Source organism: Vigna unguiculata, chromosome 1, assembly GCF_004118075.2.
Source record: "Vigna unguiculata cultivar IT97K-499-35 chromosome 1, ASM411807v1, whole genome shotgun sequence".
NCBI classification, from domain to species: Eukaryota; Viridiplantae; Streptophyta; class Magnoliopsida; order Fabales; family Fabaceae; genus Vigna; species Vigna unguiculata.
In genome coordinates, this window is record NC_040279.1 from 4526427 (window position 1) to 4554367 (window position 27941).

Consider the following 27941-nt stretch of genomic DNA (forward strand, 5'->3'; position numbering starts at 1 on the left):
CCAAGAAGGGTGATTTGGTCATTTCATGTGAAAGATGATGAGTTAAGAAATCAAATCAGCATCAACAATTTTAGGCTCAGGTATATTGAAAATAGCCAATGAAAAGTTCCCATATTTTAAAATACTAGTTATTCATGTAAGAAAATGCTAAGCATAAAAGGGCCCCAAAAACCACCTCTTAGTGCTGGTCAACATCAAATACTTATCAAAACCATATTCAAATAACATCACCTGCCAAACCACAGTTGAGAATAAACAAAAAGAGAAAAACCACATCAAACTCAAGCATGCCAAACCAAACCAAGGGGAGAGAATATCTCTCTGGTTGTTTGGGTTTCAAGCTTTCATTCTTTCCTCTTCTTTTCTTTCCTCTGTGAACTTCTTCCTCACTAGGAAAACAAAAACCTCATCCTTTATTCTTCCCACTTATTCAACCTCTGCTTTATCCTTAGAATAATATGGTTCAAAGAAAGGTTCCTGGCAAGCTTGGAATCCAAGCTGAACATGTTAAATCAGACAAGAGGTTGGCAAATATGAAGCTATATTCATCTCAGCACCAAGATGCCAAAACTAGAGGGGCTGATATGAAGAAGAAAATGAGAAAATCAAGGTCAATAAACCTTTCTGATCTTGAGGCTCTTCAATCATCATCATCATCATCAACACCTTCAAGGAGAAGCTTGTCTCAACCAGGAAAGCCACCTCCTCTTCAAACTCCAACCACTGCAGCATCAGCATCAGCATCAGCATCACCTCAGAAGCAGCAACCTTTGTTCAGAACAACAGATGTTTCACCCAATTACATGAAACCAACAAGCAGTTCACATGCAAAAAAGGAACTTTTCCCGGTAAGCCACAGGAACGCTCAATCTGGTTCTGATTTTAAGAATCTTCCACGAAAATTTTCCACTGATTCCAAAGCTGCCTGTGCTAAAAAACCTGCCAAAGCCTTGGCAAGATCGTCTAGTTTGAGTTTGGTGAGAACATTGACAAAAACCACTAGTTTCAAGGCTTCTAGAGCCTGTTCTAGAAAATCCTCCAGGGCTGTTATGTGTGCAGATATGACTGCACCACAGAGAGCCACTTGTTCTTCAACTTTGAAGGACTCAAAGTTCCCTTCGTACCTCATGCTTAGCCCTGGGGCAACCGAGTCAGAGGGAACTTCAGCCATGAAGGTTTGCCCTTACACATATTGTTCCCTTAATGGTCATCATCATGTTGATTTGCCGCCATTGAAGAGCTTCGTGTCAGCAAGGAGGCGCCTTCTGAAGACGCAGAAGCGCGCCAAGCTTGAAGCTCTCAGCCCCCGGAGACTGAAGGTTCCCCTTAAGACAGATAAGAAGGAATCTGATGTTAAGCAGAATGTTTTTGATGAAAAACCTGCTTGTGATGAAATCGGCATTGATATCTTCATTGAAATCTATGCCAATGAAAAGGATGCAAAACCAACCGGAGCAGAAGAAATGGGGAGAAGAGATTTTCTCAAAGAGATTGAGGATCAAGCAGATAACAAGTCTCCGATTGAAGATAATGGCGTAGCAGCAAGAACCATTGGTATTCCTTCTCCCTCTGTACGTGAACTTGATCTTGAGGAGGATTTGCAAAAGCCCTTTGATGACGTTGCAATCGGAGTTGATACCAACGGCAAATTTCTCCAAGAACAATGTTCACAAGATGCAATTGAAGATCACCAACCTACTGTCTGGTGTCATGAAGAAATGAGCATGGGAAGCTACTGCAGCGATGGGGAACAAGACATGGGGGATGTTGACATGGATGATTCTGATTCCAGAACCTATGAAATGGAGTGGAAGGAGGAGAGATTTTGCGGATTCGATCACGAAGAGGATTCTGATTCTTCAGTTTACACAGAAGAGGACAACGACTCAAAAGTTGAGTCCTCATCAGAGAGTTCTCATGATGTGTCAGTCACATGGTTAGATGACATCCTTGGTAGCTACTATGAGGACTTTCTGATTGATGAAACACACAAAGAGGCCAATTCAGAAGAAAGCACCCATTTTGAAGAATCTATTGGCATTAGTTCCGTCCTTGAAGACACGAATGGAAGCATTGAAGCCAAAGAAATTGACCAATCTTCATTTCCAGAGGAAATATTTGAGTATATGATGATTGCAGGAGATAATGGTGGAGAAGATGAGAAACATGTGGATGATGAGGCCAGTTGCAACTCAAAGACACTTGATGAACAGACATTTGACAGCACTCAGAATCAGAAGATGAGTGACACTAGCACAATTGACGAGACAGGGGAAGAGGGATGCTTAAGCAGCCTAGGGAACAATGATGAGAGCAGTAAAATGGAGAGGGAAATTGAGTTGGTGGATGTGTCTGAGGAAAGTAACATGGCGGATCAAGATCAGGATTTGTTGGAAAAAGACCAAGGTAAAGGTAGAAGGTTCCAAAGAACAAGTTGCATAGGTGGTGAAGAGGAAGACGCAAGCAAGAATTGGAAAGGTTCAATTGGGAGAAAGAGGGGTGTTGAAGATGATGATGAGATGAGAAAGTTCAACCCCAAAGAGCCAAATTTCCTGCCTTTGGTTCCTGAACCAGAAAAAGAAAAGGTTGACCTGAGACATCAAATGATGGATGAGAGAAAGAATTCAGAGGAATGGATGCTTGATTGTGCACTCAGACAAGCTGTGACAAAACTTGCACCAGCAAGGAAGAAGAAGGTGGCACTGCTAGTTGAAGCCTTTGAAACGGTGATGCCAGCACCCAAATGTGAAAACCGTGTGAGAAACGATTCAGCATTTGGTCATGCAGGAAGAATTCAAGCTTGTAGCTGATGGATGTTGCTGAGGTAAAAATTGAACACATAACCTTTTTTTCATTCTTTCTAAGCTTCTCATTATCAATAATTACTTCAGTCTTTCAGTATTTTCAAAAGATCATTGACATGGGAACTTATGCACATTCAGATTCTTTATATCACTAGGAGCACACACCCGTTTTCATATCTTAAAGAGTTTAAATTAAAGCAGAATTTTCCGTATATATGATTAATGAATTTGAGTTTCTTTATGCATGAAGTTGTTTTTGTTTTCAAGTGTGAATACAAGATCAGTCCCTGAACACAATGTTTCTGTCTCCTTTTTCTGTTTTGGTTAGTCTTCTGTAACGAAAGGTGAACCAAGAGAAAGTGTTATCTTCTTGCACGGGAAGCATAACCAAACATCTGAAGAGAAATGTGCCATTGCACCAAGTAAATTTGGCTGGCATATCCAACTTTCTGAAACGTGGATAAACTCAGCTTCAAACATCAAGGACTTGCAACAGTAAAATGAAGAGTGAAGCTCCAGAAGGGGAACTTGTGGTTGCTGTTTAGCTTTATGGATTTGCTTTACCAGAATGTTCAGTGAACTTTAATCATGTGTTGTTTACTTTGTTACATATGTTTGTATTTGATGCACTAATATATTGTGTTGATGAAGATTATCCATGCCTCTGGATTCTGATAACTTATTTGCTAGTTTGTACAATGCAGGACAACTAATTATCATGTGATTTTCTGTTTTCACTTTCATCATATATGGATACAAAATATTGTGTCATGAAAGAAAACATATTATTCATACTAAACCAAAAAAAAACTTCAGATTCAAAAGCAAATAAGATCTCCATGAAATGATGATGATACACAATTAGCAGATATCAGATGTATTAGCCAATTGTTGGAGTCCTTGTGACTTTGTTAGATTCATCCACATACAATCGAACTCTCTTAGGATTATAATCTGCAGTGACAAAAGAGTCATGAGGCACCACTTGAATTTGAGCATCACTCATCTCTTGTTTGATCTTTGTTTCTGCTTCTTCAGCAGTGACACCAACCAGTTCAGGCCAACTTGTCTTTGTAGGGTTGTTAGTTTCCAAAGCCTGTTTGTAATTCCCTGCACACCAAACATACTTTGATACTATTCACACACATTCATGAAAGTTTTATCCAAATGTGACTTGAACATATTTGAAAAGAGGAAGAATAGTACTCACTTGGCAAGGGCACATTGGGTTGTTCCTGAGAAGGGTTAGTCCCTTGTTCTTGCTTTTCCTCAGCCATGAACACCAAACAATGTGTAGTGCTAAAAAAAGGATGTTTTGATGATGAAAGTTTTGTTGAGGTTGAAGGGTTTAAGTAAGAGCCATGGAAACTCTTAATCGGTGGAGTTTGGTTTGTAGCTTGCCACCTCTTTTGGACTTTCGCATGTTCAGATGATTAAGCTGATTTTTCCAATGCCATATGCCTCAATTTTGTAGTGTCACGTAAGCCACCTAACACTATTTTAACGCATGATAATGCTACATGCCAATGTTTAATAGAATAAGACTAAACAATTATATACTTCACTCCTTTTTTTTATTTTTTTATTTTATTTTAAGTCTTGCTTCATTTTATAAATCAAAATTTGACCTCTTTCTATGTATATGAATACTTATATTCTAGTTTTACATCAATTCATCTTGAATAATTTAATATTTTATAGAACTTCTTACCATATTAAGTATTTATTTATTCTAAGATAGAAACCGTTAATTTCGGTGATATTTTGTTTTCAAACTCTAATTTTAAAGTTGTCAAACTCTAATTTTAAGGGTCAACTTTATTTTGAATTGCTTTTTATTTTAAGATTAATTTAATATTAAATATTAAAGTTGAATGACTCATTCCTATTTTTTATATATTTATGAATTAATCCTTTTTTAATTTTTTCTAATGTCTAAGTTCGCAATATCTCCCGTTTGCGTAATCTAGTTGATCATTTTGCAATTTTTTGAATATGATTTTTTATGTTTTATTCTTTTATCTTTGTGGCAACTAGGTTTAGGAGGGATAAAGCATTACGGAAAAGACAAAACGTTGTGGTCGGCAAACATGGGCAGCTACTGGGCCCTCCCATGGTCGTTTGTATTTAAGTATAATAATAATAGGCTTAATTATCATTTTGGTTTTTTTATTTTGGTCTTTTATTATTTTTTGGTTCAATTTGATCTTCTAATTCTTTAAAAGATTCAATTTGGTTCCTGTCGTTAAGTCAACTTTAACACCGTCTCCGTATATGTCACGTGTCATTTTGTAAAGTTTTCATTTTTTTTTTAATTTTTTTAAAATTTTTTAATTTTAAAAAAAAAAAAATTAAACTGTCACGTGTCACCTTATGGTTGTGACACGTGTTAATTTGTGATTTTTTTATTTAAAAAATGTACTGCCACGTGGTAGGTCACGATTGTGCCACGTGTCAAGCTAACATTGGTTGTTTTCAGTTTAGTCCCTCTATTTACAATTTTGATTCAATTTAATCCCCCAATTTTTTAAAATAATTCAATTTTGTCCCCTCTAATTTGATAACAAATTAGTAATTAAGCTTAATTACAACTTATATATACATATTAAAATAACTTTTATTATATTTATAGATTAAATTACTCCATCTAACTATTCAAATTATTTTTTTTTTTTACATGTATAGAAAATTTCAAGTGTAAAAAATTACAAGTGAAAAATGTAAGAAATGAAATAACATGAGTATTTAGGGAATGATTTGATGTATAAATGGTAAAAAATTATTTTAACATAAATATATAAATTGTAATTAAGCTTAATTATTAATTTGGTCTCAAATTGGAGAGGGCAAAATTGAATCATTTTAAAAAATTGGGGGACTAAATTGAATCAAAATTGTAAATAGAGGGACTAAATTGAAAACAACCAATGTTAGCTTGATACGTGACACAATCGTGACCTGCCACGTGGCAGTATATTTTTTAAATAAAAAAATTTCAAATTGACACGTGTCACAACCATAAGGTGACACGTGGCATGTACGGAGACGGTGTTAACGTAGACTTAACAGCAGAGACCAAAGTGAACCTTTTAAAGAATTAGAGGACCAAATTGAACCAAAAAATAATAAAGGGACCAAAATGAACCAATTCAACAAATTAGGGGACCAAAATGGTAATTAAGCCATAATAATATTATTATTATTTCATTTTTAAAATCTTTATAGAAATTAATATGTTGTTCGTTTAATTTAATTGAAGAATAATGTATTCTTTCTTTTCTTCACTAAATATTTTCATACTATAAAATTTATTTTTTAATAAGATTTTATAACATCAATGTAAAATTAAGATTCTATGTCGCCAAATGACATTAGTTATGTATCATAAAATATCATATATGTTTTGGACTAATATAGTACATACATATTACTTTTAATAGTAACCAATGTAATAAGTAGCCAACATATTATATTACTTATCTATGTGGTTTATACATATTATTTCTTTGAATTTATCTTTGATGTTGCATGACTTCTGAATATTAATTTTTTTTCACTCTTCTGCTTTCACATAGAACAATATCACTTTTTTCTTTCCTTGTCTTCTCACTTTTCATATTTTTACTAGTTTTGGACCCGTGCTTTACGCACGGGTCGTTTTTATTTTATTTTTATTTTACTATAATATTAATTTAATAATTAGTATATTGATATGAATTGTTTGTTTATATAATAATATTTAAACGAAAGAGATGATAATATAAAAATAAAGTTAAATAATTTATAAATTATTTTTTACATGTGTTAAAATATTGAACTGTGAATATTAAGAAAATATGAAATAAAGAGATTGTTATTGTTATGAAATAAAACGAACAACAGAGAGAATAATATATAATAGAGAAGAGAAGAAACAATAGAGAATAGAGAATAAGGAGCAACTCATCTATGTATTATTATTGATAGGAAGAGTCTTATTCATAGATACAACATGTAATCCATAAAGGAAACAAATCAACTTAGTTAATACAAATATTTACATCAAAACTAATGAATCATATGAATATCAATCATACGAGTTCAGAAAATATTCCCATGTGGTTGCATGGAAAATGGAAAAGTAATAACATACATACCAGTCTTGAATTGTAACACACCTCAACCTTCATTGTTAGGGTCCAAATTTTGAGATAAAGAATATGCATGCTGACATACTGCAGACAAATAAGAATGGTTTAGTGTTGCAGAGTACATATAGGATTTTTTTTAATAAAATTAAGGACAAAACTAAGAGGCCAATGAAAAGGTTTCATTCTAAACTCACGTGGATAGGAAACAAAAATTTTAAGGAAATAATTCATTCATTCTAAATATACCCATCTATTATTTCCCTCCTTTGGTATGAATCCCCCTTGATACTCATGTTATTAAAGAAAAGAATTATATTAAACCAAACATGTGGGTTCAAAATTTCTTTCTTTTCCACTTCTTTCTTGTTTTGTAATCCAAGCCATCTACTATTTTTCTCTTCTTCCCAACTTCCTCATCCAAACATAATGTCATATAAAGCATTAGCTTTCCTCCAAAGAAAAATACATATTATAAACTAATTTTAAGTACAATTTTACTTTATTTAGTAATTAAGAAATAATGTCAACTTGTTGTTTATTATTCTCTTTGTTCTTATTTTCTTGACATAACATTTAGTATGCAGAGTTGCAGACAATACCTTCAATACCAAATAATCCATTTATGCATCAGTTAAATGTTGGAAAGGAGTTATTAAATTAATAAAAATACAAGGGAAATAAAGTAAGATGAGACAAAAATACATATTCTTGAGACACTGGGATCATCATCTTGAATTTCGTCAGCAACTCTCGAAATTTCATCGATATCCCTATTTTTAGCCAGGGCAAATGGTACATTTCGAGCCACCAACCGGTCGTCCAAAGTTCCTCGACTTGAGACATTTTCTATGAATAGGAAATGAAAACATACATGTTAACATTAATAATTTACAACACAAATGTAAAAAAACAATTATTGCAGGAAAAATGTAAGTACAAATCAAAACAATAAGCAGTTTAAACATAATATATTATTTTTCTATAAGTACTGGGTATTGAATTCCTCACATCACACAGGAAAGTAACTTTTCTTGAGCTGCCTTACTTGTAAAGGGTAAGACATCTGGCCAAAATCACGTATGCATGCATATATAAAAAATGCGTACACACAAGGCACGATAGCGCTTGTGTTTACGTTTATTATTATTATTATTATTATTATTATTATTATTATTATTATTATTATTATTGTTATTATTGTTGTTGACACTACGTGATATTATTATAGTGGTATTATTATTATTATAGTTAAACACATATTTTACTTTTATTTACTATGAAATTATATCTTAATTACTTGCACCTTTTAGTTTTTTTGTTATTAATTTTATCTCTACATATGTATGATTATTTGAATTGAAAAAAATAGTTACTAAAATTAGTAAAATGATAAAACTGACAAATAATAATTAAGAGGATAAAATGTCAAATGAGCAATTCTTGACCATTAATTCTTTCATATTGTTTGGGTAAAGATATTTATCATCATGCCTGTATCTAAGATACTTGCTGATTGCTATGAATCTTAGTAGCATCATGGGCTTTATTTCAATCATTCATGACGGGTTTGTATAAATTTTCTTTCATTTCCTGTTTAACACCCAAAATCTTCTCTCATTGCTTGAAAGGAGATGGTGATGGAGGAACCATTTTAGTTCTTGGCGAGATAAAGGAATAAAGTATTGTTTATAGTCCACTTGTTCCATTAGAGTGTGTTCTCTTCTCTTATTTTCTCACTTTCTTTTTGGTTAGTTGATAACTTACCCCAATATGCCAATTTTTGGTGGTTGAGATTTTGTCATTTTTTAACATAAACCGTTAATTTTTGGTGATGTTATTTGATTTTATTACATTTATCCTAATCTTGATTTAGGACAGTGCCACAATCAAAATCGTGACAGGATGACAAATCAAAAAATTAAAAAAAAGAGGTTTGAACTCGCCACCATATTGTTATAGGAAATGAAAAACTATAAAAAAGAGAACAAGGTCTACAAAAACAAATTTTAGGTACGGAAGTTGGTTATGCATAGGGAAGATGTTAGCATCTACAACGCCTGTCCCAATGTACCTTTAATTAAAATACAAATGGATGTTGTTTTCTTTAAATGTTTATTTTCCAAAATAATAAAACGAGAAAATAATTACTCTTTTGGTCCTTTTATTTGTCATGAAATTTCATTATGGTCCTCAAGTTTTTTGTTGTCTCAATTTGGTCCTTATTTTCTTAAAAATGACTCAATTTGGTCCTCACCGTTAACTTTGACCAAACGATGTTAAAGTCAACGCCACGTGTCAATGTCTGGTTTTTTTGATTTTTTAAATTTTTTTAAATTTTTTTATTTTGACACGTGTCACTTCACAGTTGTGCCACGTGTCAAAGTGACTCAATTTGGTCCCTATATTTGTTTTTAGTTTCAATTTAGTCTTAATTTTTGTAAAAATGAAGCAATATTGTCCTTCCTTAAATTGACAATAAATTTATTTTTTTATAAATTTTATGGTGATATTCTTACTAAAATTAATGTTTTTATTAAATATTTCTATAAATATTTTAAATTAACTTTAAATTCTACACAAAACATTAGACTTTGATTTTGTTTTGAACTTGAAATTTAGTTCCTAAACTTATGTATGACAAGTTATTTGATTTTAACTTTTACTAAGTTTGTATAATATGATACACTTGATGCCTTTATATATGATGACAAAATTGTTAACTTTTGAAATTAAGTTTGGGGTTTAACTTTGTTTAATAATAAAACTAAAAAAAAAATCTTATTTAAAAATATTTCTACAAATATTTAATAAAAACTTCAATTTTATTAAGAATATCATCATAAGTTGTATACAATGATTAAATTGAGTCTCACTCTAAGGAGGACAATATTACTTAATTTTTACAAAAATTGGGACTAAATTGAAACTAAAAACAAATATAGGGACCAAATTGAGTCACTTTGACACGTGGCACAACTGTGAAGTGACAAGTGTCAAAAATAAAAAAATTTAAAATTTTAAAAAAATATTAAAAAAATTCAAAAAAACTAGAAATTGACACGTGACGTTGACTTAACATCCATTTATTCCACAAGGGGCCGCGATGGCTTTTTATGGAATTGGGGATCTCTTTATTAGTTTTTATTTGTGGTGGATTATTTTGTGGGATATTGGCGGTGGTTTTGATATCTTCGATAAAAAAAATAAAGAAGAAGTATGTTTTCTTCGTTGGGGATTTCCTGGAAAAAATCGTCGTATTATTCTCAAAATACCTATGAACGAGATTAAATCTATCAGAATAATAACAAGAGTTCAAGAACGAAGTATTTTGACTCGTACTCTTACTTATGAGAGTATCGTTTATATGGAAACAATAGAACAGGGGTTTATTCCTTTGACTCGTATTGAAGATAATTTGGTCAAAGTTAATGATGAAGACCAAATTGATTCATTTTTAAGAAAATGATGATCAAATTGAGACAATGATAAACTTGATGACCAAAATGAAATTTTATGACAAATAAAGGGACTAAAAGAGTAATTTAACAAAAAAAAATTAAAACAATCTTTTTCTTTTCTTTATCTATTTATTATTATTATTTTATTGTTATTATTATTATTATTATTATTATTATTATTATTAATTTTATTAAGCCGAACGAAATTAGGTGTTGATAGTTAATATTCTTATTATATAATATACTAGTGATCGTGGAAGATCGTAACACATTTGAGTTCATGACATATTGTCTTGACGAGATCTATGGATCCTATCATATCTCTCCTATCAAATTCCTTTTAGTTTCGCATCCATTTTCACTTACACAAGCACAAATTTGTCATATGCCACACTTCTAGGGAGAGTGTTTAATCAACCTAGTGGTGGTAAACCATTTTAATTTTTTTTAAAAGGCAAATATCTATCAATGAATATAATTGAAAATATAAGTTTATTTAAAAATATCATTTTTAAACTAACATGAAAAGTAGGAAAGAAAATATATACAAATGGGTAGAAAATAATACGCGAGAAAATGGTTCAGGTAAATCTTTAATTTGAATAAAAATAATTAGATATTTGTTATATTTTTCAAATCTTTTCATTTCATAAATTGTAAATAGCCTACGAAGATAAGGATGCAAAGTTAATAAAAAAAAAATCTCAGAAATTGTCACTTGCTACTTATTAGTTAACAGAGAGCATAAGTTAATTTAAATTTATTTATAAATAAATTAAAATACAAATTTAACATATCTCAGACCCCAAATCCTAACTCTAAACCTCATCGTAACCCTAACCGTAATTGTAACCATAACCGTAATCGTAATCCTAACCTTAACAGTAACTCAAACCTTAAACCCTAAACCCTAACCCTAACTCTAACCCTAACCAGAAACTTAAACCTAACCCTAACCCTAACCATAAACCTAACCTTGACACTAACCCTAAAAACCCTACCATAGCCCCAACCCTAACCCTAAAAACCCTAACCCAAACCCTAACCCAAACCCTACCCCAAACCCTAAAAACCCTAACCCTAAACCTAAAAACACTAACCCTAGCCCTGATTGTAACCCTAACAGTAACCCTAACCCTAACCCTAACCATACCCTTAAACCCCTAACCATAACCCTAACCCTAATCCTAACCCTCACCCTAAAACATGTATACATAACCCTAACCCTAAAAACCAAACCATAAAAGCCCTAACCGTAACCCTAACCATAACAACCCTAACACTAACCCTAACCCTAACCCTAAACCTAACACTAACCCTAACCTTAACCCTAACCCTAACCCTAACCATAATCCTAACCCCAAAAACCCTAACCTTAACCTTAACCCTAAACCCTAACCTTAACCATAACACTAACCATAACCCTACCCTAAAACGCTAACCATAAAAACCCTAACCCTAACACTAACCCTAAAAAAGCCCAACCCTAAAAACCGTATACCTAACCATAAAACCCTAAAACCCTAACTATAACCCTAACCCTAACACTAACCATAACCCTAACCCTAAAAACCCTAAAAACCATAGCCATAACCTTAACCTTAACCTTAAAAACCCTAACCCTAACCCTAATCGTAACCCAACCCTAACCCTAAAACCCTGACCCTAACCATAATCCTAAATTTAAAAACCCTAACCCTAGCCCTAAAAGTAACCCTAACCCTAAACACCCTAACTGTAACCCTAACCCTAACCCTAACCCTAACCTTAAACCTAACCATAACCCTAAACTTAACCCTAACCCTAACACTAACCTTAACCATAATCCTAACCATAATCATAACCCTAAAACCCCTAACCCTACCCTAAAAACCCTAACCTTAACCCTAACCCTAAAACCCCTAACCATAGCCCTAACCTTAACCTTAACCCTAAACTCTAACCATAACCCTAACCCTAAAACCATAACCTTAAAACCCTAACCCTACCACTAAACCTAAAAACCCCCAACTCTAAAAATCGTATACCTAACCCTAAAACCATAACCCTAAAACCATAACCCTAACCCTAACCATAACCTTACCCCTAAAAACCCTAACCCTAAAAACCCTAAAAACCATAACCCTAACCCTAACCTTAACATTAACCTTAAAAACCCTGACCCTAACCTTAATCGTAACCCTAACCCTAACCCTCAAACCCTAACCCTAACCATAATCCTAAATTAAAAAACCCTAACCCTAGCCCTAACCGTAACCGTAACCCTAGCTGTACCCTAACCCTAACCCTAACAACCCTAACCCTAACCCTAAAAATTGTAACCCTAACCCTAACCCTAACTCTAACCCTAAAAACCTTAACCCTAACCTTGACCCTAACCATAAAAACCCTAACCCTAATCCTAAACCTAAAAACCCTAACCCTAGCCTTAACCGTAACCTCAACTGTAACCCTAACCCCAACCCTAACCCTAAAAACCATAACCCTAACCCTAACCCTAACTAAACCTAAAAACCTTAACCCTAACCCTAACACTAACCCTAACCCTAAAACCCTAAACCTAAAAACCCTAACCCTAGCCTTAACCATAACCTTAACAGTAACCCTAACTGTAACCCTAACCCTAACCCTAACCCTAACAACCCTAACACTAACCATAACAACCCTAACATTAACCCAAACCCTAACCATAAACCTAACCCTAACCCTGACCCTAACCATAACCCTAACCTTAACCCTAACACTAACCATAATCCTAACCCTAAAAACCATAACCGTACCCTAAAACCCTAACCATGACACTAATCCTAAAAACCGTATACCTAACCCTAAACCTTAAAACCCTAAACCTAAAAACACTAACCATATACATAACCCTAACCCTAACCCTAACCCTAACCATAAAACCCTAACCCGAAAAACCCTAACAGTAACCCTAACCCTACCCTAACCCTACCCTAAAAACCCTAACCCTAACCCTAACCATAACCCTAAGAACCCTAACCCTAAAAACCCTAACCATAAAAACCTTAACCCTAAAAACCTTAACCCTAACCCTAAAAACCCTAACACTAACCATAACTCTAAAAACCCTAACCCTAACCCTAACCATAACCATAACCATAACCATAACCCAAATAAATTCTTAAAATAACATTTTCAATGAATATAGAAATATCATGTGATTGACTAAAACAATTGAATATTGATTTTTATTTTATGAAAAATATAATTTTGTATAAATGATGAATTTTAAATTTAAATCAAATATAATTTTAATTCAAATCTAACAAAATATGCATTATAATTACATGTTTGTTTATTTTATATTTAATTAGTTTCTAATAAATGTGCATTAAACGTAAAACAACTATTTAAATCTAATTACTTAGAAAAAAACATTTTCATGCTCTAGTTTATGTTCTTTACTTTAAATTAGATTTAAATAATTGTCTAATATAAAAATATGGCTAACTAACACTTGTATTCTTTACTTCGTGCCTTTCAAAATTATTCTTTAAGATGCGTAATAAAATATACTGTCCAAGATTAAAAAAATGTGGGGCTCATGGACTTTTTATCACTTCTCCTTTCAAATTTCCTAGTAAACAAACAATGGAAATATTTAAACATTCATTCAAATTATCTCCATCCAAATCACCCTAAACAAATAAAGGCTAAAATTGTCAGACACAAAGTTCAAAGGGTGATTGCACAAGACTTCAGATAAAAAGATAATAGGTACAATTCCTATGCATAACATAAAAAAAAAAAAACTCTCAAGCTTTTATAAAAAGTTTAGGAAGACAAGATTTTTTCCACTAATTCACTAGTGCAAAATTTTCTTTTTACCTCGCCTTATATGCCTCGGTTGGCCAGGAACCGAAGCATATAATGACACGGTGGCATTTTTGCAATTCTAGCCAAGTTTTATGCCTTGGTTCAGCTAACACCCGAAGCCAAAGACAGCTATAGGCCTCGGTTTGCGCAAAACCGGTGCCAAAGAGTGCTATAGGCCTCGGTCCAACAAGACCCGAAGCCAAAAAGGGTCTGCATTTTTAAAAAAGTGAAGTAGTCGTTAGGTGTTTGGCCTCAGTCCAACAAGACCCGGTGCCAAAAAGGGGTATATGGCTTTGGTTGTTAAAGGAACCGAAGCCATAGGGTTTATTTAGGGTTTCAATTTCGCGAACCCTTCTACTTCCCCGCGAATCTACAACTCCTTCCTCTCTCTCTTCCCGCAAACAACTTTCACCCCTGTTACTCCCTCTGTTGCTCATTTTCATTTCTCTCTTCAAACCCTCCCACGCTGGAGGAATCGCCGTCTACTAGGATTAAAACGACAACATCAACATAACATTCTTGTCCACGTTCGGCGGCGGCCAGACCCCGCAACTGAACCTCGTCGGCCACTGCAACCCCTCTATCAATAACTGCAACGTGTTCAGCAATCAGATCAAGGGGTGCCAGAGCAGAGGCATAAAAGTACTCCCTCAGCTCCGCCGACGAAGCAACACAAGTTGCTAACTACATCTGGAACAACTTTCTCAGCAGGCAGTCGAGCTCTCGTCCTCTCGGCGACGCCGTCTTAGACGGCGTCGATTGCGAAACCTGCGACCACCTCTACCAGATCTGCGATTGCGAAACCTGCAAATCAAAAAACCAAATCTGCAAACATTGTCGCGACCCCTGCAGATTCACAAACCACCATTGACAATCGCTGTTGCGGACGAGAACGCCTCCATTGCGCGACTGAGCCACCGTTGACACAATGGCTTCGGTTCACAGTAGAAACGAGGTAGAAGAGTAGCTCTATGGTTTCGGTTCACACCCGAGGCCAAAAGCCATCCCTTTTGGCCTCACCCTAATATATCTCGGTTCTGGAACCAGGGTAAAATATAAAAAATAACCGGGGCCAAAAGCCCTTACTGCATTGGTGACAGTAACATCTAATTCAAAATATGCATTAAAATAAATAAAGATTACTCACCTTTAATGGCCACCCTTTTAGAGTTAAATTGTTGCTACCTTGACACGAAAAATCTCCTATTAATTCAATTTGGGTGTGAAAGTAATGATATCCCAAAAATACTAGTTTTAACATTAAATCCTAAAATATTCTCACAACAAACTGGTGAATAAATTGTAATGAAACAATTAGATAAAAAATATACCCCAATAAAATGCATGCAGATCAGATCCCAAATTAATAAAATAACAAATTACATTAAGGACGTGATGAAATAATACCAGGCATATACCACAGTATTTAAATTAAATTTTAGTACTCAGAATTGGAATAAAATACTATTTCAAAAGATAAATGAAATAAGAAAGATATAGGAAAAAACACAAAACAAGGCATATAACAATCAGAATAATCAAATCAACATTGAGTTAAATACACCACACTAATATAATCAAATTTTACAAGAAAGAGAATAGGAGGAACTAAATTGGAATATTACAACTAAAGAATCTAATGTAAATCGTAATTTGTGTGATTTAATATTCTTCTTCTCCAATATTTATCTTCTTCAAACTCCCATATATCAATTTATGTATAAATTTTAGTTTTAAATTATTTGACATAAACAAAGCTCCTAACATAAGAAAGACAAGCACAACCGAGATTTGATGCAAACAAATCATGCAAATATCAAAGATAGAAAACATAAAAAAAAACGAGGTTTACTCCAAACAAATCATGCAAATATCAAAGATAGAAAACAAAAAAAAAAATCGAGGTTTACTCCAAACAAATCATGCAAATATCAAAGATAGAAAACATAAAAAAAATGATATTAAAAACCTAAACTCCAGCTCATGCATAAACTAAAATAACATATTAACAACAGTTATAAGAAACTTACAATGAGCTCTTATTCTACAAAGGAAATGCATCATTAAAAGCAATGAGCAAATGAATACACAAAAATCACTTACATGATATTAGTAGTAATAACATATTTGTTATCTTTTCCTTTTTCGGATTTCACATTGGTTTAATAAATCATGAATGATCATAACCAAAATACGCAATACTTCCCAGCTTCCTGTGGCTAAGAGATTCATTTCAGGAATACAAGCAATCATTGATGGGTGCATGCACCCACTGACGCACACACCTCACACACTCTACACAAGCCCCTCGCACACACTCTCCTAAAACACTCATTTGTACTGCAGTGCACTAACCCTCACACATTCCTCTCTCACAGACTCACATAGCGGCCCTGCAACATTTCTATTCTCACAAACTCATCACACATATGCACTAAACTTCACACACTCACCACGCACTGCAGCAAAACCCACTCACGTCTACACTCAGCAAAACCCACTTGTTAGGAACAAGGCAAGGAAAGAATAAAGGAGAGAAAAATAGACACAGAGAATTTAACGTGGTTCGGCTACAATGTGTATGCCTACGTCCACGACTACACTAGGAAGTGTATTGAATTTTTGGTGTGTCTTAAAGCCTTACATAGAGTCTCTTATATAGTAAAATAGAGAACCACATCTCATTATTCTAAGCAATGTGGGACTAAATCAAGCACCATAATTCTAACAATTCTCCCACTTGGGGTTTGATTTACATTACCACCTAGTGTAGTGCCTTCATCATCAATTTTCTCGAAGGCCAGTTGAGGCAATGCAAAGCCTCAACTTAGTTGTTGTGACAGTCTTGGTTAACATATCAGCTGGATTCTCTGCACCTGGAATCTTCAACAAAATCAAATCTCCATCATTTATCAAGTTTCTGATAAAATGATACTTCAATTCAATGTGTTTGCATCTGGAGTGAAGAATTGGATTTTTAGCAAGACAAATGGCACTTTGACTGTCACTGAACAATGAAGGTTCATCTTGCCCTTTTCCTAATTCTTTTAGAAGATTCTTCAACCATATCATCTCTTTTGCTGTTTCTGAGATAGCTATATATTCAGCTTCAGTGGTTGAAAGGGAGACTCTTCCTTGAAGTTTGGACTTCCAACTGATAGCTGTGCCACCCAACGTAAAAATATAACCTGTTGTGCTCTTTCTACCATCCAAATCACCTCCCAAATCTGCATCAGAAAACCCCTGTAAAGTGAGATTACTTCTTTTAAAGGACAAATGCATTTTTGAAGTGCCCTTCAAATATCTCAATATCCACTTCACGCCTTCCCAATGCTCCTTTCCGGGATTGGATAGAAACCTGCTCACAACTCCCACTGCATGTGCTATATCAGGTCTGGTGCAAACCATAGCATACATCAAGCTCCCTACTGCAGATGCATATGGCACTTTAGACATGTGATTTTCTTCTTCCTCTGTCTGAGAAGATTGCCTTTTTGAGAACTTTAAGTGAGTTCCCAAAGGTGTATTCCTGGTTTTAGCATTTCCAACATTGAACTTGCTAAGCAATTTTTCAATATATTTTTCCTGAGATAAATTTAGAATACCTTTAGATCTGTCCCTGGAAATTCTCATACCAAGAATTTGCTTGGCTGGACCAAGATCCTTCATTTCAAAATTTTCTGACAATTGTTTCTTCAACCTGTCAATTTCTGTCATATTAGCACCAGCAATCAACATGTCATCAACATACAAGGCAAGAATGATATAACTATCAACATATTTCTTCACATAACAACAATGATCTTCTTCACATCTGTGAAATCCTGAGTTTCTCATAAACTCATTAAACTTCTTATACCATTGTCGCGGTGCTTGTTTCAACCCATACAAACTTTTATGAAGCTTGCATACAAGATTCTCTTTGCCTTGTACTTCAAAACCTTTTGGTTGTGCCATAAAGATTTCTTCCTCAAGATCTCCATGTAGGAATGCAGTTTTCACATCTAACTGCTCCAGATGAAGATTTTCTGCAGCTACTATACTCAAGATAACTCTGATGGTAGTCATCTTGACAACAGGAGAGAAAATTTCTGTGAAGTCAATTCCTTGTCTCTGTTGGAACCCTTTCACTACGAGTCTGGCCTTATATCGTTTGCTGCCATCTGGTTCTTCTTTTAACCGATAGACCCACCTGTTTTGCAAAACCTTCTTTCCTTCTGGAAGCTTGGTTAAAGACCATGTCTTATTCTTCTGAAGAGACTTTATCTCATCTTCCATTGCTAGCTCCCACTTAATAGATTCACCTCCCTGCATAGCCTCAGCAAAATGCTCTGGCTCACCAGCATCAGTCAACAACAAGTAATGCAATGAAGGGGAGTACCTTTGTGGTGCTACAATGGTTCTGCTAGACCTTCTAGTCGGTAATTCAGGAGTTACTGACTCTACTATCTGTTCAGGTTCTGACCCAAACTCTGACTCGGGCTCTGACTCAGGCTCTACTTCTGTATTCTGCCTTCTGTTGGCTATATCACTTTCTGAAACTTCTTCTAATGATACCTGCTCTGGCCTTTTATTTGCATTTGCAAATTCTGCAGTCCTATCCTTATAGAACATGTTTTCATTAAAAGTAACATTTCTACTTCTGATAATTTTCTTGTTTTGGTCATCCCAAAACCTGTAGCCATACATGTCAGATCCATAGCCAATGAAATAGCATCGCTTTGCCTTAGGGTCCAATTTATCTCTACTATTAGAGTTCAACAAAATATATGAAGCACAACCAAAAACTTTCAGATGTGAAAGGTTTACCTCATTTCCAGACCATACTTCTTCAGGTAACTGATAGCCTAAAGGAACTGATGGTCCTCTGTTTATGAGATAGGCTGCTGTGCTTATTGCATCTGCCCAAAATACCTTGGGTAATCCTGACTGAATTCTCATACATCTTGCTCTCTCATTCAAGGTTCTATTCATTCTTTCTGCCACACCGTTTTGTTCTGGTGTTCCTGGAACCGTCTTGATCATTCTGATCCCATTCTCTGAACAAAACTCCTTGAATTGATTACTGTCATATTCTCCACCATTATCAGACTTCAAACATTTAATCTTTAAACCTGTTTGAGTCTCAACCTCCTGTTTCCACCTTTTAAACACAGAAAACACATCAGATTTATTTTTAAGAAAATAAACCCATACCTTTCTTGTAGAGTCATCAATGAAGGTTACGTAATACTGTGAACCTCCAAGAGATTTCACTGGAGCTGGCCCCCAAACATCTGTATGCACTAGTGCTAGTCTTTCAACTTTAGACGACTTACTTGTTTTGGAGAAGCTAACCTTTTTCTGCTTTCCAAAGATACAATGTTCGCAAGGTCCAACGTCAACATGCTTCAAGTTAGGTATTTTACCTTTTGAGACCATGAGCTTCATTCCTTTCTCACTCATATGCCCAAGTCTCTGATGCCACAAAGAGGAACTGTTGCCAACTTCTGCAACTGATATCATATCCTCATCTGCAATCATGTAAAGAGATCCTCGCTTCTTTCCACGAGCAACAACAAGATTACCTTTCATTACTTTCCAGTGTCCATCTCCAAAGGTGGTGTAATGCCCCTCATCATCCAACTGCCCTATAGATATTAAGTTTCTCTTTAAGGCTGGAATATGTCTGACATTCTTCAAAGTCCACACACTTCCATTAGAGGTTCTGATATTGATATCACCTCTTCCTATAATATCAAGAGATTTCCCATCTGCAAGGTAGACCTTCCCAAACTTTCCTGGAACATAGTTAGATAATAGTTCTAAAGAAGGTGTAGTATGAAATGACGCACCTGAGTCCATAATCCATGAATCAATAGAACTATCTAGACTACATAATAGTGCATCTTCAATTTCATCAGTTGCTGCATTTGCTGATTGATCACTATCTTGCCTCTTGTTGTTGTTGTTCTTCCTTGGAGCCCTACATTGATTTGTAAAGTGACCCCTTTTCTGACAATTCCAACAAGTGATATCATTCCGGTATTTTGGTTTTGATTTCTCTCTAGACTTTGATCTGCCTCGGCCTTGATTACGACCTTTCTGGCTACTTCTTCCTCTAGTTTCAGTACTCAATGCTGAACCGGAACTAGAACTGGATGATTCCCCTGAACTTTTCCTGCGAACATCTTCGCTTAAGATCAGGTCACGGATGTTATCAAGCTTCAACTTACTATTACTTGCAGAATTACTAACTGCAGTAACAGTTGCACTCCAACTTTCCGGAAGAGATGATAATAAAATTAATGCTTTCACCTCATCATCAAATGTTATCTGCACTGATGTCAACTGCGCAATAATTGTATTGAATTCACTAATATGATTAGTAATCGAGTTACCTTCACCCATTTTTAGGTTGACTAGCCTGCGAATCAAATACACTTTATTGGCTGCAGATGGCTTCTCATACATATTTGACAATGCCTTCATCAAATCTACGGTTGTGTTCTCGTTCATGATGTTGAACGCAACATTCTTGGCTAATGTCAACCGGATCACACCGAGTGTCTGCCGATCTAACAAATCCCATTCCGCCTGCTCCATGTCATTTGGCTTCTGCCCTGTTAAGGGTAGATACAACTTCTTCTGATACAGGTAGTCCTCTATCTGCATCTTCCAGAACCCGAAGTCACTGCCATCAAACTTCTCAATCCTCACCTTCCCTTCTTCCAATGCCATTGCTCTTGCTGCTTTGACGAAAGCTCCTGCTGCGGCTTTTGACCAAAGCTCCTGCTGCGGCTTTTGACCAAAGCTCCTGCTGCCTTTGACCAAAGCTCCTGCTGCCTTTGACCAAAGCTTCTGCTGCCTTTGACCAAAGCTCCTGCTGCCTTTGATCAAAGCTCCTGCTGCCTTTGACCAAAGCTTCTGCTGCCTTTGACCAAAGCTCATGCTGCCTTTGATCAAAGCTCCTGCTGCCAAAGCTCCCACTGCTTCTCTAAACTGAGATCCCCAAGAAGAAAAAAAATAGAAACCAAATCTTTTCTGATGTGGAAGATCAGACAATGCTGCAACCACAGAGCATACTAAGAAAAATGGCTCTTGATACCAATTGTTAGGAACAAGGCAAGGAAAGAATAAAGGAGAGAAAAATAGACACAGAGAATTTAACGTGGTTCGGCTACAATGTGTATGCCTACGTCCACGACTACACTAGGAAGTGTATTGAATTTTTGGTGTGTCTTAAAGCCTTACATAGAGTCTCTTATATAGTAAAATAGAGAACCACATCTCATTATTCTAAGCAATGTGGGACTAAATCAAGCACCATAATTCTAACACCACTCACGTCCACACTCAGCAAATAACTACTAACTCAAAGCCATAGAAGGAGAAAACCCTTTCAGCTCTGGTCCCTGCTCTCCAGAAAAGTCAATATGGCTTCAACATTGCCTACCATACAAGATCCCTTTTTTGTCTCATGTTGATGAAGTGAGCTTCAGCTCATATGATTTCAGTTCAAACTTAAATTAGCTCAGCTACAGCAAGACTAAACAAGCAAACTACATTTCTATATCACAAAATACTACATGTATATAATATAAAATAATTAAATGAAATATAAAAAGAATCATATAATTTGAATTTTAAAAATGAAAATTAAATAAAAAACACAAAACTTGAGAAAAAATGGATAACTATTAATTTGATGTAAATTGAAGGTACACATTTATGGTTAGTATTTATTGCTTCTTATATAACAAATACAATAACGTTATTATTTATTATTTTTTTTATAAAAAATATATATTAATACTATGAAGATTGATAATAATTATTTTTCTATTTATTTTTCATCTGTTATTTTATTTTAATCATTTTTGTATTTTCATCTTTTACTACATTAATTATATGCATGTTATTTAAAATATCAACGGATAAAATTGAATTAATTTATATTTTTAGTGAAATCGAATAATCATTTATTTATATAAAACATGGTAAAATTATCATATAGTATAAAAGATCGAATAAATAATGATAACCTCGTGCGACGCTAAAATATTGGTTCCTTAAAAAACTTTGTTAGATTATTTCATACTTTATTATTACATATCACACCTATGTCTTCATATTTTTTAAGCATTTGTTTAATGGCACAAATTATTAATATTTATAAATTGATTAAGTTAATATATACAGTAAATTTATATTTGTTAACAAAGTGAAATATCTATTTACATGTGTATCAAATCAATGGACAATCATTAATTCATAACACTCCCCTTGAGTGTCCATTGATAAAAGAATGTGTCTCGTTAAAACCTTAATAGGAAAAACCCTTTGGGATAAAAAACCTAGTGAAGGAAAAAACGTACAACATTTTGTATTCTTTAATACAATATTGTTCATCACATATTGTATTTCTCCCCCTCATGTAAACTTACATCATTAAGGTGACGAAGTCCGAACTTGTGAATCATTTGCTCAAAAGTTATTCTTGGCAAAAACTTCATAAATAGACTTTCCATATTTTCACATGAATGAATTTTTGGATATCTATATCATCCTTTCAATTGAACAATACACTATTGTCTTCATATATGGTTGTTGATTCCATCTTTGTCGGGGATAGTCACAACTTTCTTGCACATGTTGAATTATATACCTTAGCCAAACATATTCACAACTTTCCTCGTAATTTTGTATGATTAGACGATAGTGCTACTATCGTTTGTTTCATATACCTTCATGAAACCACTGTGCTACCACATGTGAACTAACATCTTGTTTGTGATCAACCATTGTGACATTGTGAGAATATGTAAAATAACATGCATATACATAACCCATTAGGTCTGATTCTGAATCATTTGGATGGAATAAACTCATATTCATAGTACCCTTAAGGTAATGAAATATATGTTTCACTTCAAACCATTTTTTTCTTGTAGTTGAAGAACTATATCTTGCTTAACAAATTTACAGCAAATGCAATATCATATCGAGTATAATTAGCAAGATACATTAGTGTTTCTATGACACTGAGATATGGTGCTTCTGGACCAAGAAGATCTTCATTATTTTCTTCAGGTCTAAGAAGAGTGTTTATCAACATCTAACGACCTCACAACTATTAAAGTGCATAATGAATGTGACTTGTCCATTTAGAACATTTTATGCACCTTAATTATATAAGCTTTTTGATGTATAAAAACATCTTTGTTTAAATACTCAATTTGTAATCTCAAATTTTTTTTTTGCCTTTTCAAGATCCTTCATATCAAATCCTTTGTTTAAGCAATCAATTGTCTTTGTAAGCTCATTAGGAATTCTTGAATTATCTACGTTTTGAAGCTCCAATCTTTATTTACAATTCACATTTGAAGATATAATTTGGAACTTTTCATTCTATATAACTCAAACTTTTCATTGGTTTGCAACCTATGTTTAGCGTATAGGGCTTCTTTATATATAACTCAAACTTTTCATTGATTTCATACAAAAAGGCTATAACTTTAACATCACATAACAAAATCCTACACACTTCACACATACTACATACCACTACATACTATGTTGATTACAATACATCTAAGTTTTGCAACAAATCATGAAATTTTCAACAACATTGACACGATAATTATGTTATTCAAACCAAAAAAAAAAAAATCATCCATATTAACAACTTCACCCATTTTTCAGAAACCTTAAAAGATTTCTCTAGATTATATATCTTCCTCCTTTGTCTCACACTAGTAACATCCCTTTGATCCCTATTATCTTCAGTGCACCATTTGAAATAGTTGCACACATTAAAATCTTCACTTCCACTCTATTCTTCACAACAACCATAACAATATCAACATATGTTAGCAACAATAATTTTTATTTTCAAAAACATAAACTAAACAAACAAACAAACAGACAAAAATCTATGGACCTAACCTTTAGTTAGGGCAACCCTTAAATTGTTTCCCACCATTCTTAAAAGTTCTACCCATTCTCAATACTACAACCTCTCCAAATTGGCAAATTGGTGCTACGCCCAACCCCTAGATCCACCACCATGAGAGGAGATGTTATGATTTTGCATCCATGAATAAGATAAACAAGACTGACCCCAATACATAGTTGACTTCAACAAGACGCAAGATGAAGAGCCTAGACCATTCATTTAAAAAGTATAAGATTATATTTTCAAAATAATATATTTATAAAAATAATTTTTTTTCATATTTTCATTCATAATTAATTAATAAACCTACAAATAACATGATAAAGAAATGAGATGGCATGTATGACCATATACATATATTTCAAATAATTAATTTTTTTCCTTTAAAATATTCTCATATTTTTAAATAGTGAAAAATACTAAATATATACATATATGTAAACAACCATTTTTAAAGTTTATTATATTTAAAAATAACATATATAGTTATACATAAATTTAAATAATCACTACAATCACAATAAGAGGTGTTGCCAGTTAGAACTCATGTCGTCTTCTTCTTCATTTGTGTGTGGATTTCTCTTCTTATCCCAATGTTGCCTCTTCTATGTAGTTTTTCTCTTTGGTCAACATCACAACTTGTCACTGCACTGTGAGGTGTCACTAGCGTCATCAATGACTTCTTGTTCTTAGATTTCTTCTTTTTCCTTCGTGACAAGGCTAGACTCTCTATTCGTTGTTGTCGCTTAAAAATTATTATCTTTTTATAAATTTTATTAGATTTTAAATAATATGAAAAAAATAACTATTATTTATAATTATTGATATTTAATTTGGATTTGTGAATATTATTAAAAATAATATAAAACATAGTCATGAGTTATAATAATTATTATTAGGTATTTTAAAATTATATTCACATGAAATTTATATGTTAAAAATATTAAAGATTTATTTCAAAATGTGATTTTAAAATCCCAATTTAAATTATTATATAGGGAATTAAAAAATCAAAGTTAAATTTCAATTTTTTTCTTGCATTTCTCGTGCAATGAGTACCTGTTCCTTAACATTTAAGCTGTCATCTTTCATTCCACTTAGCTACCAATCCCATGTCGTATGAAGATAATGTGGATTAGAAACTTCTTTCACATTTGCTGGTAAGTATCTTTTTCTTATTAATAACCCTTTTTTTTTCGGGTACAAAGAGGAGCGTTATTATAACCTAACAAATGGTTAGTCATGTATAGAAACACCTTTAGGATAACCTAAAGTTACTAAGGAGGATTTGTGCATATTTGGGATAATTGTTGGAAGTCCCACATCAATTAGAGATAAGGTCAATTCACAATATATAAGTGAGTGTAAACCTTATCTTACAAGCCAATTTTGTAAGGTTGAGTTAGGCTTAAAGTTCACTTCTTAACATGGTACCAGAGCCATGGGTTAAAGCCTATTCTAGTGAAATTTGATGTTTGTTGGATCTATTGTTCCACCTAATATCGGGTGTCTAGTCCCACGCACAATATCTATATGTCTCGACGTGAGAGTGTGTGTTGGAAGTCCTACAACGACAGGAGATAAGCTCAATTCACAAGTGGGTACAAATCTCACCTTGCAAGTCAGTATGTGTTGGAAGTCCTACATCGACTAGAGATAAGGTCAATTCACAATATATAAGTGGGTGCAAATCTTATCTTACAAATCCATTTTGTAAGATTGAATTAGACTTAAAGTCCACTTCTTAACAATAATTACAATCAGGGTTTATTTTTCCTTGAAAATGTGGAGTAACTCAAAGGTTGGGACATAAATGGGAAAGATGGTGGGTGACACGTAAATGACTGAATGGAAAGGGAAGGCAACACATAGTTCTCTTTGAAGAATGAGGATTTCTACAACAATAAGAAGTAATGAAGACAAACTTCTACACTTCCCATGCTAGGAACTAAGCAAGGTAAAAATTCCTAGATTGTTAAAAAATATTTAAGATAAGTTGATTCTTTAATTGAATGTAATCACAATATCCAAATTTTTCTACGTGAATCAAAATTATACCTTTTCTCCTGGTGCTTGCAAACATTGAGAGAGAAGGGAGTGATAATTGATTACAAAGTAAGGGTTCTATGGTGTAGTGGTTAGCACTTTGGACTTTGAATCCAACAACCTGGGTTCGACTCCCGGTAGGACCTTTTCTCTTTTATTTTAAAAAAACTGTTATCGGACCACCCATTAATGTCTAGTCTCACACACAAGATGTATACTTCTTAACATGGTGGGTGACACGCAAATGATCATACGCAAAGGCAAGGCAACACAAAGTCTTGTTCGAAGAATGAGAATTTCTACAACAACAAGTAATGAAGACAAACTTTTACACTTCTCATGTTGGAAACTAAGGTAAAAATTCCTAGATTGTTTAAATCTATTTAAGATAGGTTTATCCTTTAATCGAATGTAATCATAACATCCAAATTTTGCTACATGAATAGAAATTTTACCTTTTCTCTTTGTGTATGCAAACGTTGAGAGAGAAAGGACGAGATTTGATTACAAAATAAAGGTTCTATGGTGTAGTGGTTAGCACTCTGGACTTTGAATCCAGCGACCTGGGTTCGACTCCCGGTAGGACCTCTTCTTTTATTTGTCTAAATTTGAACCTTATTTTGGTAAATTTGTTGCAAGCAGATCTTTTTTTATAGGTGACACATGTGTCATTGCTGAATTTGAAAAACCTCAATTTAGTCTCTTATTTGTTATTTTGTTTCAATTTGTTCCCAATTTTTTTAAACTAGAGCAATTTCATCCCTATCCATTTACATACCAAATTTAACTTTTATATAAATGTTACAATGATATTTTTAACAATATTAATTTTATTTAAATTTATACTTTACATTGAGCTTTATTTAAATTTTGTTTCAAATATTCATATATCAATAATTTATAGACAAATGTTAGAGTTGGTTTAAAAATAACAACTCTATAAATTGAAATGTAAAATTTTAAAATAATTTTATAACAATTTAAAATGTTATAAACTGTTAAATATATTTATTTTAAATTATTAAAAATTGTTTTAAAATTTTACATTTCAATTTATAAATTTGTTATTTTTAAACTAACACTATAATTTGTCTATAAATTCTTGATACATAAACAAAATTAAAATAAAGATCAATTCAAAATATAAATTTAAATAAACTTAATTTTGTTAAAAATATCAATTATAATAAAAATATCATTATAACATTTTTATAAAATTTAAATTTGGTCTGAATTTGGAAGGTATTAAATTGCTCCAATTTAAAAAAAAAGGGACTCAATTTAGACACCATGACAAATATATGGACTAAATTGAAATTTTTTACATCAACAATGGCACGTGGCAAAATCTAAATTTGACACGTGACAATTTTTTTACAAAAACAAAAAAAAACACAAGCTGACACATGACACATTAGTTAGCACAGTTAGTATATTATTAATGGAACGGATTTGATTGCAACAAATTTACTAAAATAAGGACTAAATTAAGACAAATAAAAAAAAAGACTCTTTTGAGATTTCTCTACAAAAATAAGACCAATAAAATGATTTAACCTAAAAATAACTTTTTTATGAAAAAAAAAAACACTCTTTAATTAACTCACCCATTTATTTAAAAGGAAATACACAATTTATTGTAGAGCGACTTGTTTTCTTAAAACATGTGTATTTTTATTATATGTTTCTAAATATAGTGTTTTACAATTTCTTTTTGTCTAATAGA

The 27941-nt window shown here is 33.4% G+C and overlaps 2 protein-coding genes and 2 non-coding genes across 4 annotated transcripts; 3 read left to right on the forward strand and 1 right to left on the reverse strand.

Moving 5' to 3' along the window:
• The first annotated feature begins 240 nt into the window (after window positions 1-240).
• LOC114175951 lies at window positions 241-3459 on the forward strand. Its single transcript, XM_028060849.1, has 2 exons — window positions 241-2824; window positions 3133-3459. Exon 1 carries the CDS (start codon window positions 459-461, stop codon window positions 2808-2810), a length of 2352 nt encoding a protein of 783 aa, XP_027916650.1. The 5' UTR covers window positions 241-458; the 3' UTR covers window positions 2811-2824; window positions 3133-3459.
• Window positions 3460-3507: 48 nt separating this feature from the next.
• Window positions 3508-4154, reverse strand: LOC114176033 (subtilisin inhibitor 1). Its single transcript, XM_028060965.1, has 2 exons — window positions 4015-4154; window positions 3508-3914 (listed from the first exon to the last, which is right to left on the reverse strand). The coding sequence occupies exons 1-2, from the start codon at window positions 4079-4081 to the stop codon at window positions 3685-3687; spliced, it is 297 nt and encodes a 98-aa protein (XP_027916766.1). The 5' UTR covers window positions 4082-4154; the 3' UTR covers window positions 3508-3684.
• A 22135-nt stretch (window positions 4155-26289) lies between these two features.
• Window positions 26290-26361, forward strand: TRNAQ-UUG. Its single transcript has one exon. It is a non-coding gene; the product is annotated as a tRNA-Gln (tRNA).
• A 370-nt stretch (window positions 26362-26731) lies between these two features.
• TRNAQ-UUG lies at window positions 26732-26803 on the forward strand. The gene has a single exon. It is a non-coding gene; the product is annotated as a tRNA-Gln (tRNA).
• The last annotated feature ends 1138 nt before the right edge of the window (window positions 26804-27941 follow it).